General features: G+C 44.7%; 1 protein-coding gene across 3 annotated transcripts; it reads right to left on the bottom strand.

The window, feature by feature from the left end:
- Positions 1-2,726: 2,726 nt before the first annotated feature.
- On the bottom strand, positions 2,727-21,967 carry WSCD1 (WSC domain containing 1). 3 transcript variants are annotated; one of them, XM_015646321.3, is made up of 9 exons: positions 21,681-21,967; positions 14,958-15,650; positions 12,075-12,189; positions 11,400-11,584; positions 8,689-8,810; positions 6,535-6,700; positions 5,871-6,035; positions 4,984-5,184; positions 2,727-3,945 (listed from the first exon to the last, which is right to left on the bottom strand). In XM_015646321.3, exons 2-9 carry the CDS (start codon positions 15,382-15,384, stop codon positions 3,593-3,595), a joined length of 1,734 nt encoding a protein of 577 aa, XP_015501807.1. In that variant the 5' UTR covers positions 15,385-15,650; positions 21,681-21,967; the 3' UTR covers positions 2,727-3,592. The 3 variants fall into 3 exon arrangements, with proteins under 3 accessions (XP_015501807.1, XP_015501808.1, XP_015501806.1); XM_015646322.3 differs by lacking the exon at positions 21,681-21,967 and adding an exon at positions 16,729-21,638; XM_015646320.3 differs by lacking the exon at positions 21,681-21,967 and having other exon boundaries at positions 14,958-21,638.
- Positions 21,968-21,973: the final 6 nt, after the last annotated feature.

The raw sequence follows: 21,973 nt of genomic DNA, 5'->3' as shown, positions 1-21,973 counted from the left end.
CTCCCTAGCAGACACCTGTCTTCCAAAACCGAGACAAGGTAGCTTGGTCAAAACAATGCAGCCATTACTGGTGATCATGCCCCATGTCTAGAAATTATACACTTCCTGATAAGATTTTAGTGTTTTCTTGGACACACCTATGAATCGCTGTGTCTGTAATGGCCTGATGGTGCAACCTGAGGGGCCCTCAGACTGAAGGACCAGGGTGGGTGGATGGTAGGTGGAGTCCTGCAATCGGAAAAACTCCCATGGGGAGTTTTGATGGGAACCAGCAACTGAAGATAAATAGGTGCTGGGTAGAAAGAGCTGAGAGATGGATGTGTTTGCTGGTCTGAGTATGCAGAAGGCTAAAAAATGCAACATCATGGTTCGAAGGGGAAGAGCTGATTTAAAGTCCATTATAATTGTACATCAGTAAATTTGTTACAGTAATTAAATGCTAATATAAAAAGGAGATTCAAAGAGATAGCTTCCTTAAAGATTGCTCTCAACCACCCAAGGTCAAAAGTAAAGTGTAAGTAATGCAGTTGGGAAGTTGGATCTTTCTGACTGAATAAATGTCACAAATGGCAAAAGTGGTAACTCAAAGTTTTATATTTGAACATCTCATTATATTGCATTGGAAGACACATTAGGTTCCAAAGAGGTGTCATGTAAGGTCTTGTGCTGATAATCCATCCTTTAATTATTTCATGGAGGTTAATATTGCTGCAGTAGTATAGTAGCTTGTTCTTAGCAGTCAGTAATGGGATTTAAAAGAAATGGGTTTAATGGAAAATTCATAAAGCAGTGCAGAAAGACAGAACTGCTCGTGATGACATTCATGCTTTTTTAGGATTGCTTTAAGGCTTTATTTTGCAGTTGGTTTCCAGGAAGACAAAACATTTTCTCTCCTGTTATGTCCTCTCTTCTTGTATGGTTTACCCACTTTTTAGCTGCAGTTCAGTGGAGAATCTGGATTCCAGCTTGTATAGTGTGGTTGTTGTTCACTTTAACAATCTCAAGCGTTAAGCTCTTCTTTTTCAAATGTGGCATCTCTGTTTTGTTCTGGTTGCCTGCTTATGACTCATGACTTCCTGAGAAAAACTGAAAGCTTGAGGGAATTGCATGCATATTTCTTCCATTTCTAATATTTTGAATACAAAATAAGAAGGCAAGTTTACATGGAAGTGAACATCAACATGGCTTTCAACGGCATGATAGCTCCTTTTTTGTTGGATTTTTGGTTTGGGTTGGTTTGGGTTGGTTTGTTTTTTTTTTACTGAGACATTCTGGTTAATTAAAGCTAAGTGCAATAAACAAAGAGATGGTTGAGAGGAAAACCTGCCTTGCAGACAAATTGGGTAAAGTACATAGAATATCTGCCCTTGCAAGATGGAGCTTGAGAGAGGATATGTTCAATATCTGTGAACACATCTCAAGGTAAAGAGCTGCTTCAACTAAAAGACAATACTAACCGAAAAAGATGTGGTAGGGAAGGACAGTGTGAGCTATGCCTCTGTCCAGGCTGTTGGTGTGGGTCATGTGCAATGACCCATGAAGTCCTTCACTATTCCTATTATCCTAAAAGAACCCTGGCAGAACATATGCAAGTGATATCTTCAGGTGTCTGTACATACAGATGTATAATGTATATAACATGTATGCATATTGTATACAAAATGTGTAAAGAAGCAGCCCCTGTACCTTAGCTATTAAGAAATGGTTGGCTACAATTTCTTTTTTTGTTAAACAAGAAGGTTTTTGGCATTACAGAGCTAATGCAGATTCATAATTTTTGCCAGCTCTAATTTTACCCACCTAGAGTCTTCATTAAAGGACATATGCATAATTAAATTGCCTTCTTGAGAGTTTACAGCCCATCTTTGCTCACCATTTACAGGTTTGAAATGATCAAAATATTTTTAAATGATCCTGTAATGCTGTATAAGGGTGGAAAGGCAATATAATAAAATGTCATTCTCAGAATTTTCATATTTTGTGGTGAGCCCAAATCCTGGTTTGTGGTCTCAGGCATGTAATTCAATGAGGCTAAGAGCAATTGCTTTCTGTGAAGTATTTGTGCTCCTTCCATAGTCTGGGCTCAGACTCTGTGGGCTGTGACCCATGTCCATCAACAGCAACTTCTGCCCAAATTCAACTTTAATGCATAATTACCAAAATACTCAGCTCTTTACTAAGTCAGAGTAGAGATGGTGATAGTCTTGTTTTGTAACATCCTTATTTATCTGCTTCATGGGACTGTTTCTGGGAATTTCTGTACTGTCCATGGTGTTTGGCACTGCCACAATATTATTTGTGGTTTTTTCTTGGTGTCCATGAGTGTGTGAGCAGTGTTGCTGCACAGGGGATGTGTGGTGTCCCAGGGAGGGCTGTGCCACCCTGTGTAGGGTCTTACTGCTTGTCTTTAGCTGGGCTTACAGCACCCAAACTGAGTTGTTTTCTTTGAGCTGTATGCTTTGCATTAAAAAAAGAATTTGTTTTCCTTGTGAACAAGCTCAGTCCATTGCAATTCCTCTCCCCTTTGTGGCCCTTGTGAGCCTTACTGCCAGGGAAGGCACTGAGTATTAGGACAGGCATATGACAGCCCCACAACAAGCCCCATAGCAGGCAGGTGGCACAGAGACGAGCCGTGTGTGCGGTGTAAACAGGGAGAGACTTGGGTTGCAGCGTACTCCATGTCCTGTATTGTTTTTAAAGCACCAATGATACACAGGCAGAGGAAGTTCAGCTCCCTTTATATAAACTTGTTTTATTAAAATTAGTATTTTCACTCAAATTTTTAAGAAATCCTTTATTTCACATGAACAGAAGCATATTGCAGCAGGGCAGTCTCTTGGGCCCCAGGGTTTAACCACCTCCAGACTGCCCAGTGGCCTGGGATCATGGGGCCAGCTGCCCTGCCAGCCCCATGTGCCCCTGTTCTCTCCCCACTGCACCCTGCAGGGTCAAACAAACCTCAGGTGACTGCAGGAGTTAAAAATCAAACCTGCATGTCTGCTGAAGGGAACTCCAGAGGGCAGTTCTTAGTAGCTGTGGTTTTTCAGGCTGGACTGCCTCGGAGGTCCTCCAGGAATTCAGGGAGGAGGCAGGAGGTGCAATCCTACCCCTGCTGGGGCTGGAAGGGCTGGAGTTCACCCTTTTTGGTCCTGTTCCCCAGGTGTTCCCCGCTGACATCAGCCCGGCCTCGCTGTGGCCATTTCTAGAACCGAGAGCACTGACCATGGTGACATTTAGCCCTGGTGTCCCCCCAGACCCACTGTGACTCTCCAGGTGAAGAGATGGAGATGCAGGAACTGGTGCAGAACTCCTAGCAAAGGTGGCACTCCCTTCTCTGCCACCCCTCTGGAGTCTCCTCCATGCCCCTGGAGCCAGGTTTGGGGCTGTTTGGGGTTGACAAAACCCAGGCATTCCTAACTGCTGCACTGCTCAGCAGCTTCCACAAGTATCTTTGACATAACTGCTAAAGAGGTCTTTATTTTATTTTTTTTTCCACTTTTCTTCTTGTTTGTTTGTGGATTTTTTGTTTGGGTTTTTCTGCTTTTTTAAGGAAAAAAAATATTTTTAACCACAGAAGCATGATACCAGGATATCATCTTGGCACATACTCCCTGGGCAGCCCTGAGAAGTTTCTTCCCCTTAGGGCTTCATCCACTGTCAGGATATATCTGTTGATAAGATCTTTCATTTCCTGGGTGAATGGCTCAAAATTCTTTTGTTTAGCACCGGACCGCTTAAAATTCCCGTCCCTGTTGTTCTCTACACAGAGCAGCCGGTCCTCTGTCACTGTCACATTCAGAAACTCCACCATCTCCTTCAGCTTGGGGATGAGGCTCTGCTTCAGGTCCTCATAATGGACAACGAGCAGACGCTTCCCATACTTCAGCCACTCTAGGACATGGGAGGCCCACCAGGAGGCATAGCTGTTCACAAAATCTGGCCACTCTGGATCACCAGGAAACCAGGAAAATGAGACACTGTTAGCCATGCTGTACTACAGCAATTTTCCTTTGTCTTTGACATTAATGATACCTTGATCTCTATTTGCTATCTTTGATAATTTAATTACCTGAAGTCAAGACAGTCCTAGTGAAAGCTTTTGGGCTGGACAAAGAGCATTTGTGGCTGGAATGTAACAACTTGCAGTTAGCTGTATGGGAAAGCCACTCCCAGCAGACTTTTTCTTTTTTCTGGGGGCTATTTTGTCAGTTTTTGATGAAGAGGTCTTGAGTTGTGTCTGATGAAAGGTGATACATCAACTTGGGAAAGAAATGTGCTGTGACACAGGACACTTCCCCCCAGCCCTCTGCCAAGCCACAGCTGTAATGCCTAAAATATGTACAAGGAGAAATGGAAGCCAAACAGCTTTTCTGCTGCAGTCTGAATGCAGCAGTGTATCCAGTGGGGAAATTGCAATCACCAGCCAGCTTGCCAGTCAAACATGTGAAGTGTGGCAGGCAGGTTCTGAAGTCTTTTCATGTATTCAAGGGACACTGAATTTCAGGTCCATTTATTACTATTATCCTTATTTTTCTGGAGTGCAGTAACACCTGTGCAGTGCTGTAAAATATCCTTCATGAAATGTCATGCTCCATTGGATACTCCAAATCTTAAATTAGATTTCTCATAGTTATTACATGCTGCAGGGGCAAATTTTCTTCACCTCAGCCTGGCAAACGGGCTGTGCACAGGAGCACTGCACGTGGACCTGTTTTCTATGCCCAAGAGTGCAGTGGCAGTGATGCTCCCGTGTGCCTGTGGCAGTGGTGCTGCACTTCCCTCCCCTCTAGGGGTGGACATACAGCAAGACCACAGCCACTGCCACCATGCAGGTGTCAGAGGTTTTTGGACTGATCTCAGCTGCAGCAGGACTCAAGTCCCACTGTATTTGTTTGCAGTGCTCACTCAGTTCCTAGCATGTCCCCCCTCCCAGCACTCGGAGGAGATGGGTTTCAAACCAGCCTGTGTTGGGGAAATGCTCACCTTTGCTCTTCCAGTTGCGGTCGGTGGCATAGCCCAGATGCCCAGCGTATTTCCTGTTGAACTCTGCCATCAGTGATTTGTATGGGTTCCTTATCAACAGGATCGCTGAGTCGAACATTTCAATTTCTGTCTTGCCACTTTCGTGTGTTTTCACACAGATGGTCCTTCTACTTCTCCAGTGGTCTTTTTCTCCTTTAAAACCTGTTTTACAAGACATGATTACTGGCTTTTTTGCCTGATTATGTATCTGTGCCTTTTCCCACTAAATCATTCCCTACAGTGGTGTAAAGTAGATGTGACAGTACCAGTCAGCTAAACCATGGTGGAGCCCCAGCCACCACTCTGGGTATGTGCTGGCAGCCAGGTTATCCCTCTGCTGTTATCCTTATCTGCTGGGGGAGGCATCCTCAGCCCCACACTGCAATGAGGCAGCTTTTCACAGGGCCAGTGCATGGTGCTTGCTGAGCCTCTGCCACCTCAGGATACTGTTCTCCTAGAGCAATTAGTAACGTTTGAAAATTTAACCTACGTGTTTACTGAAAGGTCTTACCCACAGCATTTAGGTAACTGGTCTTTTGGACCAGCCTGTCAGGTGGGAGCTGCACCTGTGTGTGTGCACAGGGCACTAATGCAGGCAGTGTGCACATTTGCAGATGGAGAGGCTGGCTGTTTGTGAGGGCAGCTGCTCTGTCACAGCAGCGTGCTGCGGGAGCTGTCCCTGCTGCCATCTGCACTGCGGGAAGCTGCTTGGTCCAGGCGTGTTTAAATTGTACCAAACATGCTGACAGTGACAGCCATTGCTGGCTCAAGCAGAAGGACGACAGAGCATTAAGTAAAGCTCTGTGCTTTGGAAGGGCTGCCTGTGTCCCATCTCTTGGCCCCAGTACCTTTGTTGTAGAGGGCTCCATCAAAGTAATAACTTCCTGTGTAGTATCCTGTGGCATGCTCTATCAGATGGCGTGCCCACGTATTTCCAGCCCCAGGAAAGCTTGACAAAGCAACAAATACTTTGGATTTTGTGGTTAAGAATTTCCTGTCCGTGCAGCGGGTGTCTGTGAGTGGAGAAGATAATTCATTGTTACCATTGTGGCTTTTTAGTAATTCCACTGACAGCTCTTGATTACAGAGTTTATTGCTTCTTCCTTCTCTCTTTTAGAAATACAGGGTATCAATCTGGTCTGGTTGTGAGTCAGCTACTTCCTAAAATTAATTCAGATGTATGAGGTCAAAGAGATTATCCTCAAAGAGGTTTCTGCTGGTTTTGTGTAAGGCAATGCTTTTTTGATAAAGCTGCAACAAACCATTGTACTTGCCAGCAAGTTGTCTTAAAAGGTGTTGGGTAATGAGAGAATGGAAAGATGCATCTTCACGAGCATGATTGCAAGGGGGGAATTTAGAGAAAGCCTGTTTCCTAAATTCCTGCCCGTATGGTGATACCCACTTCTGTGGCTCAGACTGCTGTAAATGAAATCACTTTTACCCACTGCAGACGGGGCACAGCAGCTGTTCACAGCAGCAGTGGCCCTGGCCAAGTGAGGCTGGAGCTTGTACCTTGCACAGGTGTCTGATAGACCAGGCAGTACTCTCCCCCAGCAGCGCTGCTGGCGTTGCGGGTCCTGCTGCAGCTCAGTCTGTCCGTGCCCTCGTGCAGCGAGAACTGCCTGGTGGGGTACCCACAGTAACATTCCTGCCCTCGGATCACTGCCAGTGGGAACTCCTGCAAAAGAGGGGAAACAGATCGGTGTGTGAATGCCATGGCATCAACAGCCTGCAGGGAATGCTGCTGCCATTCAAAGAAACTAAATCTTAATGAGGCCACTGTCAAGATCAAAGCAGTGTCATTCTAAAGTTCCTGCTACTTTTCTGTTACTTCTTTATGCTTGTGTTACCTTGCTTCTAGATAGGAAACCTACTAAGGTGTGCAATCATGAGGAAGGTGTAGCTAGTGTTGTTTGCAAGGAATAAATTCCTAAGGAAAATTCTTGTCTGTAAGAAGTCTTTTTTAATGGATTTGATGCAGAGTAATTCAGGTTTTGGTGTACCAATCTTACCCAGGAAGGGTAACAGGCTGCAAAGATGTATAGTGAAAGGCAGTGAACCCCCAGCTGCTGGGCTAATAGTGGTAAGAATTAAAACAAGTTTGAGGGAAATGTGCTAAATATTTGCCAAAAAAATTAGTGGTTGTTTACTGGCCCTAAAATTCAGGTTTTCTAATGCTTACCAAAAAGATTTGGGTTGCCTTAGAGTCCTCCGTGGGCTCTCTTGGTGGCACAGGGCTGTGTGGGTAGGCAGAAGGCTGAAAGAAGCTCGGGTAGTATTTGAGTGCAGAACCTTCCAGTCCATCTATTCCATACCAACACTTTTTGTCTTTTAAAAGTCTTTTGGAGTCTGGGAGCATGTGACAGGACTGCTGAGCAGCTTATCTCTTGCTCTTTCCCATGCACTCATCCTCTGATAAGGAGTTGAATGCAACATGTGTGCTGTGTGTGCCCAACAGCCTACATTTACTTAGCGAATGAGATATGACATTGTCAAAAACTATTTACAGATTTGATCCAAGGGCAAAACAGCTCTGGGTTTGCCTGCAAACAGAAATTTTTCCTTTACAATGAGGCCGTGTTTCTCAGTTTGAGAAATTTGCAAGTGTCCCTGCCCTCAAACACAGCCTAGAATGAAAGTGTTCCTTGTACCTCATGCCAAGTGGTTCCTGAAAGTGATGAACTTTTCTGGATGGCTGGAGGTTCTGTGAGGCAACAAGATAACTTCTCTGTACTCCTGCATCTTTAGAAGGTGGTCAGTGCAGGGTGCCTGTGGTGCAGTGTCTGTACCCAGGGCAGGCTGGGTGGACAGGCTGACCCTCACCTGCACAACCTTCCCACAGTATGGGCAGCACATGAGTGAGGAAGGAGAGAAACCTGGAGTGGGCTTTGCATGGGAAAATCTCGAAATTTTCCTAATATCCAAGCTAAACCTCCCCTGTGTAACTTGAAGCCATTTTCTTATTCTGTGGGAGAGGAGATTGCGCTGGGGCCATGGGTCTTGGTCAAAACACTGTAATCAAACAGCTTTTAATTGTTTTAATCAATTTTGTGATGCTGCAAAAAGCAATTGAACATTGAGTTTAGTGCATGAGGCTGAATGTGGCTGCGGGCAAAACCTGACCATACAGTGAACCCTGTGTAGAAAGCACCAGCCCCATTAGAGTGGGGAGGACAGGGAGGGAACCAACAACCACAAAAGCAGAGGGTGCCCTGCCCGTGCCCTGTGCTTGGCTCCCTGAGTGATGCCAGCTCCCTTGGAGGGCACTAGAGCCACGTTTTGGATGCTGCCAGGCCACATCCACCCTCTGGCAGCATGTATCCCCATGAGCTGCAGCCACCTCCCCTGGGGTCAGATGTGGCTCAGGGCTTGATTGGAATGTGACACGGAAACGGTATTGATTTCATCCTGGTCGATCCTCATCACTTAGAGCAGCTTGCCTGTGTACCGTGTCTAGTGGCACCACTCTGATGACTTTCCCTCCCGCCATCTCCACTCCAGCAGTTGGACCAGATGTGTCTCTGGGTATTTACCCTGTTGAGTTTTTTCCTTTAGAAACTCATTTACAAATTCAAGCTATAAGACACTAATCTCTGCCCTTCCCTCAGCAGGTTAGAACTAAAAATAACAATAAAAGAAAGGATGTGAAATGAGAACTGTTCTTACTTTCTTGGAGCAAAATTCAGAGCACGTCTCCACCGTCAAATTGGGCTGTATCAAAGAGGCGGGAAAGGTGTCTGTTAAATTTTCTGGAGCTCTAAAACATCCTCGATAGATAACATTCCTCCCTGCAGGGTTATGAAATAAGTTTATCTTAGAAAACGATGTCCATAGTATCCTGCCTCTTTCACAAAGAATAATATTAGGTTCAGAAGCCAAAAATAATAAAATAAATTTTGTATTACAAAGACTGCAGAAAAAACAGAAACTACAATATACGCTACAAAAACGTGTTTCAAATAGTGTGGTATTGAAAGGAGCACATGCCTTTATCTTTGTACAAACCACAGGAAACAGCACTGCAGCACCAAGTTTGAGTTAAATTTCACCAGCAAAGGGCATTGCTATTGTTTGTGGGTCCCAGTTTCCTCTGAAGACCTACTTTCCCCTCAATGAGTTAAAAGTTCCATATAAAAATCTACAAAGCTCCTGCATCAGAAAAGGAAAGGAATGTAAATGACTCCTGAAAACCCCCTCATCGAACCCACCTTCCTCTTCAGCTGCCCCTCTGCTCCCATGCCTTTTCAGGCCAAGGGAGTTTGCTGCAGCCTTTCAGACTCTAAACCGGTCTTTTGTCAGCTGCTCAGGGAGATCAACTTTCATTGTGTCTTCAGCACCAGCCTCGGATTTCACCTGCTTCTGCAGAAACACCACAGAGCTTGGCACTAGTGAACGGTATTGTCAGAATTGATGTGGGAAGTGAGTTGAATGACAGGAGAGTCGTGGTGCAGTTAAGAAAAAAAAGAATTAGTTCTGCATGAATTTATTGGCAGAAAAGCCCTGACTCTCTAGCAAAAGCCTAGAGCAATCTAAGGAGAAGCTGCTTACAGTTTGTTCTTGTAACTGTTCAAACCATTTACTAGAAGCAGAGCTGGATCTCTGGGATGACTCAGGTAATGTGAAAATAAAATAAAATAACTCCACCCCAAGCTGAAAGGAACAGGAGTCTATCTAGGACCAGCTCCCTTCAGCATGGCCCCAATGAATAAAGAGTGTTTGTACTTCTCAGAATGTTCTTGAAAGGTCTTCTACTAAATCTCACACTGATATTTAATTCCTGAAACAAAATGTTTACAAACATGTTTTAGAGTTTTCTCAGTGTCAGGAAGAAAGCTTGACCTGCCTGCACCAGCATTGGGAGGGAGCAGGATGCTCCATGGAGAACCCATGGATTACACTGGACACATCTGGCTCTGTGTGCTCTGCCCGCTCTCTTTCGGGGGGAAGGACACGCTGAGGCACGCAGGACTCTGCCACAGCCACCCCTGGCCACCACTGCTGCACCCCCTGCGCCTCCTTCCCGTGACACAGCGGCTCGAGTCGGGGTTCAGGGAGAGAAATGGAGACAACAAACCCTGTCTGGGAGGGTTTAAGTGGAGGTGCCACTGAATCTGCTCTGTGTAAAAGACTTACATGAGGTCTGTGCTCTATGGTACACAGCATAAATCATGGGGGCCTTTACAGTCTCCGTCACTTTCTAACATACTTGTTCATTGTGATTAATACTTCTGCTGGCCCTGCAACTGCCTTGTGTCAGGGGGATTCTTTAAACAGACAACTATCAGGTATTACTAAGGGCAAGAAAATCACATGTCTAGCTTCAGGTTAGGCTAATTTGAGGAGTAATTCATTAATATTTAAAAAAAAATAAATAAATGCTGTCTTTTCCTGAGGAATAGGTTTATATATTTAATACCGGAGGTTTAAAGAGTGATGTATGTCCTGGGAAACCTGCCAACATGCCTGTCAGCCTGACAGTGGCAATTCGAGTCTATATACCTTTGATATATAATTTATATGTAGCTGGTTGGATTATTGTACAAATCTTGACTTGTACTTAAGAAGAAATGAAATACCACCAATACTGGCACAACCTAGGGTCTTGGTGTTTCTTCTCAGCAAAGAACATCCATAACGTTTTCTGAGCTTGCCAATTGCAAAGAGTGATACGCTGTTTAGCTCTGTTACGTGCTTTGTGTGTGCCTAAAGTTTTATCCATTGAGTCCCCCAATGGCAGCTAACTGAATGATGGGTATAGTGTGTTGCCATCTAAAGATGGAACAAAATTCCCAGCTGCTGCTGGAATAGAAGTCCATGGAAAAGAAAACTCTGGTCTCTTTTCTCTCAGGAAAGGTATTGATGTGGCTCTTTCTGACCTCCACTTATTCCTCACAGTCACAGATCACTTCTTTTGTTTAGGATCATCTGAGTGTAGGGTGGCCTTAATCTGAGTGATTTTCTGCCCTCCTGTTACAGGGCATCTCTTACAAGGCTATTTCTTAGACACACATGGGTTTGTAGCCCTTCAAGAGATACCAGAGGGAGTGGTTTTTTCAGCTGAAATTGTGCTTCTGTTGCAGTCATTCTGCTCTGTGCTGAGTTTCCTCCCTGGTGACAGGAACCTCCTCTGTGGCAGCCCTGAGGCAGCGTGCCAGGCACATGTCCCGCTCTGGGCTGGTGGAGCAGCACTTCTATTCTGGGGACAAGCCAGGGACCAGACCAGCAGCAAATGGACATTGTGCCCTTCAGGCACCTTTGTCCTTTGCTGTATCAAACTCTGGTGACAAACGGAGCCAGACAAGCAGCAGGGACAGCCCCTGTGCTCAGCCTGGCTGTGACATCGCTCCTTCGCGGCCTCCCTGTCCGGTCACACTCACTCCGCCTGGCTCCTGGCCGCAGCTGCTCCACGCTGTAGACCGAGAGCCGGTTCACCCCTCCACACACGGAGCCCTTCTCGCCCTTGCACTCGCTGTTGCACTCCTCGGGCTTGGTGGCAGCAGCTGGCAGCGTGTTCCCACAGTAGCACTCTGCTCCGAATGCCAGCCCCGCGTAGCTGTAAGCCCTGCAAGGAGAAATACCAGCCCCTGTCACTGAGGGGCCCATCTGCTCCCCAGTTTGTACCTGAGGAAGGCAGGAACCTGTGCCCATGTCCCTGCATACAGCTCCTGCTGCCTTGCTCTGGAGCTGACTCCGTCCTGGAGACAGTGTGGCCTCGGCAGCGGGGCAGCCCCTCAGCAAGATACAGGCTAGACACCAATACCCGTCAAAAGATGGATATCTTACGAAGACTATTTAACCAAAAAGTAATTTTTGTCCAGGACAATAGAGAATATAATGTAAGTAGCCATGGTGCCATAGAGAATAGGCAGCAGTGAAGCAGTGCAGTCTGCTTCAAGCAGAGAAGCAGAGCTATGCTGTGCCTGAAGGTATGAGATAATCACTGTTTTCACAGATGCTGTATGTTTAACATAGGAATGCTTTTCCCATCTCAAATTCAGTTCTAGTTATTGTCAAAAAAGAGAGAAAACTTGTAGTGAAAAAATACCACTCACCTTTCAGCACAAGCTTCCTGACAGTGAGCTACTGTCATTTTTCTTAAGTCATAAAAAACAGCTCCCTTCAGCGTCCTCTCCCTCGAATCGTGAGTGAAGCAGCCCATGTAGGTGCCTGTGTGCATGCAAGACCAGGGTTAGGCAATGCATAAGTGATGGAAGGGAAAACCCCATCCCAGGCTTATCCAATGCTTCACACTGAGAGCAGGGCTGCGTTTGGCCAAGTCCAACCTGTCTGGGGTCCCACACCCTCTGCAGAACTCTCCGTTGTTACTGAACCTTGGTAAGGGTTCCCATGGAATAGGGCAAAAAAGAAACAAGACTTTCCCTTCCCCAGGTTCCTTTCAGGAGACCTGACATTGCATAGCCAGACTCTGTGACCCACACAGGACTGCAGCACCTGCATGCAGCTGCTGTGTGCTCAGGTCCCTCCTTTGGGTGACAGAACATGGCACTTCTCTAAAGTACAGCAGAATGTAGCCTTCAAAATGCTAAAAACTTCCAGAAATCCTGTTGGATTTCTCCCAAGTGTTCTTTAAAATCTCTAGCTGATAATGAGATGGTGCAAGAGAAATATTAAGAAAATCAATTTTCTTTGGATATAGAGAGTTACATTAAAGCTGTAATGGAAAGATAAATTCACTTTAAACTAGGCAGCACAATGCAGCTATCGCACTGAGCTATCTCCTCTCTGGTGCAAAGGAATTTCTTCAAATATGTCTTGCTTTACTTAGCATAGGAAAGATAAATATTTCTCTTAGACTGCATTCAGTGCTCAGGCTAATTTTTGTTGTCATGAACAAAATACTGTAAAAATCCAGCCCATTATTTAATATACAATTGGAACAATGATGTGGAGTCCTACTATTTATATTAGACACAGCAATTATGTGTCTATAAATACATTTTATCATCAACATATGAAGGAAAAAAAGAAATTTGATTTTAGAAATAGCAACATTGAGATGATAGCACAGGGAAACTAAATAATGTAAGCTGTGGATAGGAAAAGAATATATGGTGAAAAATGAAACTAAAAAACCTTGTATTAATTAATACACAAGAAAAAGGAAGTTTGAGTTGCTCCATCAGAGATTTTTGAGCCAGGAATAATAAATCAAACATTTAAATATTACAAACACAACAGTAGATTCAAAGACCTGCACAAGGTAATTTGCCAACATGTAATTAGAAAATTCACTAGCTGTGAATACACACCATTAATGATGTAGGAGTCAGGCACCTACAACAAATATGCTCCACATTTTATGGGAGACTTTTGATTTGGGTACTTCAACTCTGTAGCAGCAGAAAACTGAGGATGTGGGGCCAAAGAGCCTGAGTAGGGGTCTTGGGCAGGCCAGCCACTGTCTGCCCTCCTCCCTGTGTCCCTCCCAAGCCACCGCCAGTCTGGCAGCAATTTCTCATTCACATCCTCCTATGAATGAGTCACGGAGATTCCACGGTCTCACAGTGGCATGTCATATCATGTCAGCCATACAGTCCTTGTCACCTCTGCATCCTGTTCAATGGCAGAACCAGGCCAGGGTAACTGGAAATTCCATCCACTGGGAGCAATCAGAATAGAAAACATTCACTATTGTATTAACAGTATTGGCCAGTGTCTCTGTCAGGAAAAGTGTGGTCCCTACCCTGACCCAATTGCAATGTCAGCAGGTGAGATAGCCTGCCCTGCAGAAAAAAAGGACTTGGATTTTCTCACCGAGGACCACATGCTCCTGGGTGGAGACAGAGTGAGGCAAAGTGAGTTGGGAGGCTCACAGGCTGGGGCCATGCCATTGCTTGTGGCTTGAGTTAAAGGTCTGCCTGAGAAAGCCTTTGAAGGGCTGGCTAGCAGCCCCTGGGCAAGGAGGGGCAGAGCTGTACTGCCTCGGAGCCATGGCCTTATTAGAATGGCACCCATGAGGTGTGCACAAGCCCAGTCTCTATGGTCAGGCAATGCTGCTCTACTAAGCAGGAACCACAGGGCATCACTGAAACTTTATTAAGCATTATAAGCACAGAGGAGTTCATTAGGTCTTAAAAGGGATCCATAATGAAATAACAAGCCTCTAAGTTTACTAGAAATGAATTGGAGAAGATAACATGCTCTGCATAGGTAGTTAAGTTTTAATTAATTACCTTCAAAAGCATTCCAACGCTTGTTAACAATATTGTTATTAATAATGTGCTGTCATGTTCAATCAGATATTCAAATGATGCATATTTGAATCTACAGTTCAAGATGGTGAGATGTACAAATAAATAGTCCTTCTGGCCCCTCTCATCAGCAGTTAGAACCTCAGCAATGCCCTGGATGAGCAGCTCTTAGTCTGTCCTCTGCCAGCAAAACCCGCAGCATCCATGGAGCAGCTTGGAGCTTCAGGTAACTCCAGAGGTTCAGTTTGCCTGACTCACACTGTATGACTCATCTCCTACCACTATCGCCTTCTCATTCCCATTTCTGACAATTCCCTCAGAAAGCAGCATGATGTGGAACCCATTTTGTGGGATTTTGTGCCCTTTTGTTTGGGAAAATTTATTCAAACAAAAAGCAGTTCTGAAATGTGGTGTCTAGTCATCCAGATCCCATTCCTGTTTTATTATCAGTGAAACACCTCCAAGAACAACTAGTTCTTCTAAAAAGCAAACCATCAAAGATTGCAAACTCATAATTTGCTGCTGCAGCAAGGGTACAGCAGCCACCCAGCATAGATCCTTTGTACTTTGGCCTATGCATGTGCCTAAGAACTGTTTTGAAAGTGGTGATGAGCAAGGAGGAAGGCAGACAGCAGGGGCATGTGATGCTCACCTGTGTCTGCTTGGGATCAGCAAAGCACGGTCTATGCGTGTGCCAGGAAAGGGGTAGGGTCCATCCCTTACCTTTGTGTTCAGCAGTGTGCTTCATTGCTTTAAATCCTGCTGTCTGCAGGGGCTCCTGCTCGCTGGTGAGCCTGTGAAACCATCTTCTCCTCAGCTGCCTGAGCTCTGAGTTGCGAGACAAGAGCCAGTGCGGGCTGTGCTGCTGGTCCAGAGCTGGCTCCTGCAGCGCATCCATGCCCACCAGCAGCCTGAGGCCAGGGCGGGGGCTCTGCAGGGTCCTGGGCTCTATGATCCCAACCCTGCTCATCTCCTCCAGCACCGGCATGGCCTGGTTAGTGGGGGTCCCACGTGAACCTTGCTGGATAACCAAGCGTGTCCGCTGCAGTAGCAAGAGGCTGCCAGCCATCAGGTAAGCTGCTGTGAGGAAGAAGAGCAGAAACTGGGTCCGGCGGAGAAACTTCTGTAGCCTGAAGAAAGCTTTGGCCATGCCCTTACTGAAACTGGCCCTTCACACTTCCCAGTGGGCCCCCAAATCTCCGTCTGGCCAGACACTCATTCCTCCCATAAGTTCAGGCCATCACTTTGGTGTCTTCTCCTGATGAAAAGCTTCTTCCCAGCCAGCTGCAGCATGGAAGAAGCCTGGTGTGGCACTGCTGCCAGCCTCAGGCGCCTAGCTGGCCCAGGGGCTCCGTGGGCTCCTGGGGTGATGCCTTCATTGTGCCCTGCCGAGCTGCCAGGAGCTGATGCTGAAACCTGAAAGACCAAGGGGTGTAAGGCTGGTTCACATCCAAATTGAAAACATCCACCATCAGGGTGACTTTCCCCCACCCACCCCTTTTGGCTTTATCTGAGCATTTCTCCATCTGTTGTTTATAATTATGCATGGTAAGAACTATAGTCCAATGAGATTGATTGATTGAGCTCAAGCGAGTTTCAGATCTTTGGACTTCTTTCATTTCTTACTTTTAGCTTGGAAAGCCCAAGAAATACCTTAATGATGAGGTTATTTCTCTTGGGATATTTGGAAAATAAGTCCTTTATTTTAGTTTGTCAATAGCCAACATCTCTATCCTTTGTCACTGGATGAACAGGCATCCTTTCAGGGAGGTATTACCAAATTCCTTCCTTTCAGCTAAACAGTAGCTCAGCTACAAATGCAGATCAGAAGGAAACAGACGTGTGGGTGTGTGGGAGGAAAAAAGAAATTGCATCAACTCACAATAGATAAGATAATAATTATGAATCTCTGTGCAGCACAAAGAAGTTGGGCTTTATGTGGAAGGATATTTGGAGATTTTGTGTGTGTTGCTTTAACAGAAACCAGAGATCCTGCTATATTTTTTTAGTGGATGCATATTGCCAACTATTGATGTGGAGATGCATGTGAAGAAAAACTAGTGAATGTTTGAAAAAATTTCAGCTCAAGTTCAGCAGATCTCTCTTGACTGCTGCTGAGCTTTGCAACTTTAGTTGTGCTGATGTGCACCACGATGGGATTGTCTGGGCAAGAAAAGCTCCTTTGTGCTCTAGGGAACCTTTAACCTCCCATGGCAAATAAAAGCTGGCATGTCCCCATAAGTTCCTGTTTTCCCAGTCTATCCTTTCTCTGTGGAGCCAGGCAAGTATTGAGAAAAGATGCAGTGTTTTCCAGAAAAGAAAATATTATGGCTTTTGCTTAGCCTGCATTTGGGGCACACTCCTGAAATCTGCAGTCCTGGCAATGAACATCTGCTCACTGTTTCTCGTTTCAGTAGCTGATTGAAAGTTTTGTGGATGTTCAGTTATGCTGCTTTATTAAATAAATGTTACCAATTAAGTCTCCACCCATTACCTTTTTCATTAGGTTGTGCAAATTCTTTCTGTCTTAAATAGCAGTCAAACCAAAGATCCAAAGATCCAAAACTTCTAGGAAAAAAATAAATTAAGGCTCAGCTGAATTTTTTGACAGTTGAGGCAAAATTCCTTTTGTGTGACCTTTTAGCCTCAATTCCTAAATGAGGCTGTCACAAGCCAGAAGTCTCTGTCTCTAATTTTACAATTCAGGTGATCTTGAAGACCTGATTTGGGTACTTTCATTAATGGTATTTTTTTTAAAGTACATGCATGCTGATTTTAATTGTAGAGGACTGAGTAATATCCAAAAAAATATCCAAATAATAATATATCCAAATATAATAATATCCAGAAGTATTCAATGTGCTGATTCTTTCTCCAAGGGCTGGTGAGCACAAACAGGTGCAAAGCACTGCCAGGCTGTAGCATCTTCAGTGAATTCCGACTGCTCTCTCCACAGTAAAAGTTACACACCTCCTTTGCTCCAAAGCCAAAGAAAATGCATTGATTTACACCAGCTAAAGAGCTGACCCTTAGAGTTAAATTATTGAAAATCTCTGATCACTGTTGTGAGTGCTCAAGAATTGCAGTAAAAGGGTCAGAAGTACTGATACAAATGAATGGAAAATTAACCATAATTAGATCCTGCAGGTTGTTACTGCACTAATTCATCTGAAGAAATACTGTCTATGAGCATAGGTAGGATTTCATTCACCAGTTGTTCCTGCCATGCAGCTACTGTACACTTGAGCTGTCCCCAGTGGATAATGTGTGATCTGAAAGCAAGCAGTGTGCAGGTATCAGCCCCCTGAGATTTGGACTGGGGATGCCCATGCTCTGTGCAGTACCTCGAGGTGAGGCTGGGTCAGCAGGGCAGGTGCCCACACACCTTGGGGCCTGGCACTCCACGCTACCTGAGGCAACCCTGTCCAGTGAAGCTGCTGAGAACCCTCAGCGGTGAGATGGCAATGGCTGCAGTCACACACAAGCTCAAAAGGTTTAAGATTTCCTCCCCTGGCTAGCACCAAGATAAGGCTAGATAAATCTATCAGATTTGCAGTCATTTCTGACCAGCTGTAATTCAGGGTTTCATAGCTCTTTTGGTTTATTTACTAAGAGAGATGCTTCAAGACCAAGTTCTCAGTTGAGTCCCAGTTGCTGTGTTGAAGAGGCTGTGCTGGGGCAACTGGAGCTTTCTGGCTTATCAAGCAGTGCCCACATCTTGGCTGGAGAAGGGTCATCAAGACCATGTAGCAAAGGTCAGGCATGTTATGCTTGAAATTTCATTACTGGCCCAATTTAGTCCCTTCTAATGCCACTTGTGTGCTTGGTCAGTGGATTTTGGTGGAGTTTCTCCATGCTTGCAGTGATGTAAAGTGGAACAGTTGGGGGCCACATCATCACCAGGATGAGAGGACCTGGCACTTGCCTGGGCAGCACGTGGCAATGCCTCCTGGAGCCAAGGGAGACTAGTCTGGCCAAAGCCTTCCCAAACAGCACCTGGACAGGGCATAAAATGTTCTGCCTCCACGAGAGCAGGATGGAAAACTTGCTGTGCATCAGCAGAACTGGAGAAAATACCCAAGGTATCGGACCTAATTTAACTGTGCAGCATCCAAACATCAAGAAATTATTGGTATTGCTCCTAGTGCTCTGCCACATACTTGTTGGTTTAGTAAGGAGAAGCTGCTTTGGAGTCTCAAAGAGGTAACTTTGCCCTTGTCCAGTGGTTGAAAAAGTTCAAATGGTACAAGGCAATTTTGCTGCATTCAACATGATGTGTCCAAATTACCTCCAGATGCACTGGCCCTTAGAGCAGTTGCCATGACAGTATATTGTAGTAAAACCCTACCAAATAAATAAGCAGACTCTCTGCCCACGACCACTGCTACAAATGTGCAACTCAAAAATTAAGTGTTGCTTTTTAGTAGGGAAATAGCAAAGTGCTGCTGACATAAAAACTGTCATTCGATTTTTCCATAAACTGCATGTTGCAATATCATCAAAGTATGCCTAAAAGAGTTGAAATATATCACTTCTCATGATGATATTTAAAAGGAAAGACCAAGGAGGAAAGAACTAGTATCTAGTAACAGAAAACATGGTATTTGTCTTTTTCATGGATGTTTCTCCTAAAATGAATGAAGCAAAATGGAAGAAGACAAGTCTTCTATCCTTGTTTATTAGTTCTCACAGCCAAAGGGAGCTTAGGACCATATGAATTGGAAGTTGTTAGTAAAATCATGAAATTCTAATTGAAAGGACAATGACGGATAATTGATGGGCAGTGAGAACTGTTAAATGGCAGAGGAGACCACAAGGTGAGGAGTGCAATGAAAGGATTAACACTGCACTGAAAAAAGGGCAATAATAATCACTGGAAAGTATCAGCTTTGAGCATGGTGAGTGAAAGCACAGATCTACAAGGTGCTGGGACTTCAGCAGGGAAAGGATCCCCTGCCACCAAAAAAGTTGCTATAAGGAAAAGCAGGGCAGTACCTTGCTTCCAAAATGAACTCGCAAAGTGTGACAGAGGATGTCACACTAGGCAGCTGCATTAATGTATTTGTAGAGAGAAAGAAAAGAAACATTATAAAGTTCTTGGCAATTCTACTCTCCTAGCTGAAGGAGCATTTATGAAATTTTTAAGGGAAGACTGAATATTTTCAGTGATGCCAGGAATGCTGGTAAAGGCTGAAGACACTGAAAACAGCCCCAGACTCACAGGTGAGGAGTTGCTTAACTGAGGATTGTCCCTTGATGTGTGCTCAGTGCAGAAGCTCAGGTCAGTGCTGCATTGACAGCTGCAGGTCATCAAGAGTCAGTCCTTGTCTAAAGACCAGCAGGATTTTACAAATTCAGAGTTGTTGGCAAGGAAGCAAGATGATGTTTCCTATTGTAAACTGAAGGGAACTGGACTCATGATTACTATTTTTAGAAAAATCCATCCCTAATCCATGTCTCTCCTTTCTTTTGTCAGCTTTCTTTGAGGACAAATGCAGTCAGGCCTCAGCTGAAAGATTCTGTCTTGCAGCCTTTTCCTTGGATACACAATGCCATTTTATCGGGTGTTTTGGAAAGTCAATACAAATATCATATTATGTGAATACACATAGGAAGTAAAACTCTTAAGAAGCCACAATTTTGATGTTGGGACCCTGTCAATTATTTGCAGTTCCCTTTATTCCAATACATAAAATCATTCTGAGAAATTTCAAGCTCTTCTTACAACTTAAAAAGTTTTCCTTTCTAAAGGATATGTCTGTGCTGACCCCACAAGTCTCCCTGTTAGGTCTGCCAACAACCTGGAACTTAGGTAGAAGCACCCAAATTTATCCACATGCTGTGGTGACAAGCATTGCAGCTTGAAAGGACTTTCCAGTGAGTTTACCATTGCTTGCTACACATGGGCTTCCTACAAGATGTAATCAGATTGCAAAGTTATCTTTGATGGAGAGATTGTGTTAAAACCATTAAATAACACTGAACTGTGATAAATAAGAAAAAATATTTCTGTGGAGTCAGCAGAAAGATGGAGAGAAACTCTGTAGTCCATAAGCTGGTCAAATCAAGTTGAAAGTAACACAGATTTAATATATATCTAATACCCTGTTTATTCAGTACAGGAGGCATTTTACTGTGACAGATAATTCAGCTTTGGAAGGGACAGGCAATGTCACAGAGCAGAACTGCAGCCTGAGGCTGGAGAAGTCAGCACTAACTTGTGCAAATCCTGTCCCAGAAGCTTTTTCACCAGATATTCAACTTTTTAAGACCAATTTTTTAGCATAGATAGGTGTAAATCCAGACAATAATGTTGTTGGTGAGCCTGAGGTGAGGGTTGCAGAGGAGCCTGTGGGAGGCAGATGGTCCAGCAAGGCTTATTATGAGTGCTGACTTGGAAAGTGCTCTGGCACAGCTTGAGAAGAGATCATACCATGGTATTTCTCCATTAATCCCTCACTTTTTACCTAGCTCAAGACATAATGCAGCAATCAGCAGGACTGATTCCATGCCAGGATGGAAGAGATGCATGCAGAAATACGCATACCGACATTTCAGGTGTACATGTGCATCTGCATCCATGTGTGTGCATTCTGTAAACAGAGGGATGTGTGCTCCCAAGGTAACATACAGTCTGCTGTCACCATTTTCTGATAAACTGAAACCTTTCAGCAAACTATTACTGAATCTCAAAGGCATTTTATTGACAATAAAACATTCATGCATGATGTACGTTCTTAGATATCAAGAGTTCAAGCACCCAGCAATGCTCTTTCTGCAGTTTCTAAAAGTCCCTATGTGGTCTGTGGCTGAAGTTTTGTACAAGAATGTTGTAACAAATGTACCATGTATTTTTGTTTGCCTTAGCCCACAGAAACTACAGATTAGATCTTTTCCTGTGGGCAAGGAAATCTACTAGAATTAAAATAACACTCTGTATTATAAAATAACTGTAACTAAATCACAGGTGTTTTAAAAGCATCTTTCATAAACCCTTCAATATCTGAATTCCTGCAACAGTCACCTACTAAATATTATAGTCTATTTGTTCAGCACAGTGATGCTGATGGGAGCACTGAGCTCCCATCAGAGCTCAGCACTGAGAAACTGATGGGAGAAGCTGAGCATTCCAGCCTGCCTCGCTAGGCTGTGACACAAACACATTTGCAGTATCCACTGCCAACTTTTCAAGTATATTCTGTGGATGCTTGGGGAAGGGCATCTCGAGAGCAACCTGCAGTCTTTGTAAATAATGCCACTAAAGCCCCTTTACTTAGATGCTGTGGATTAATTCAGTAAAACAAACAGTCATTGAGACTGCAATGAATGCTGATACCTCAGCCTCTACAAAAAGTTGTCCGGTTACTGCTCATGCCCAGGCCAGCCGGCACACGGCTTGCAGAGGCAGATAGTGAACAGTGTAGGAAAAAGAGGAAAAAACCTCACCTTTCTTTTGTGGCTGAGGAACCCCTGCTGTAGCCAGGCAAAGTCCTGTACAATCCAGTGAAATATTACAGAAGGCCGTAATGCATATCTGAAAAGCTGATAAATCCCTCTCCCTCTGCCCTTCCCTACTAATCCTTCTGCTGCCTCCCGCTTCCAGCGCGCAGAGCCGAAATCCTGCGAGCACCGCTCGGTGCCGTGCCCGGGGCTGCGGCGCTCCGCTCCCTCCCGCTGCCCCCGATCAGCACAGCTCCGATCAGCACAGCTCCGATCAACACAGCCCCGAACCGCACAGC

This window comes from Parus major, chromosome 19 (genome assembly GCF_001522545.3).
Source record: "Parus major isolate Abel chromosome 19, Parus_major1.1, whole genome shotgun sequence".
Lineage (NCBI taxonomy): Eukaryota > Metazoa > Chordata > Aves > Passeriformes > Paridae > Parus > Parus major.
The sequence above is the reverse complement of the archived record's forward strand: the minus strand, read 5'-3'. Positions and strand labels throughout refer to the sequence as shown.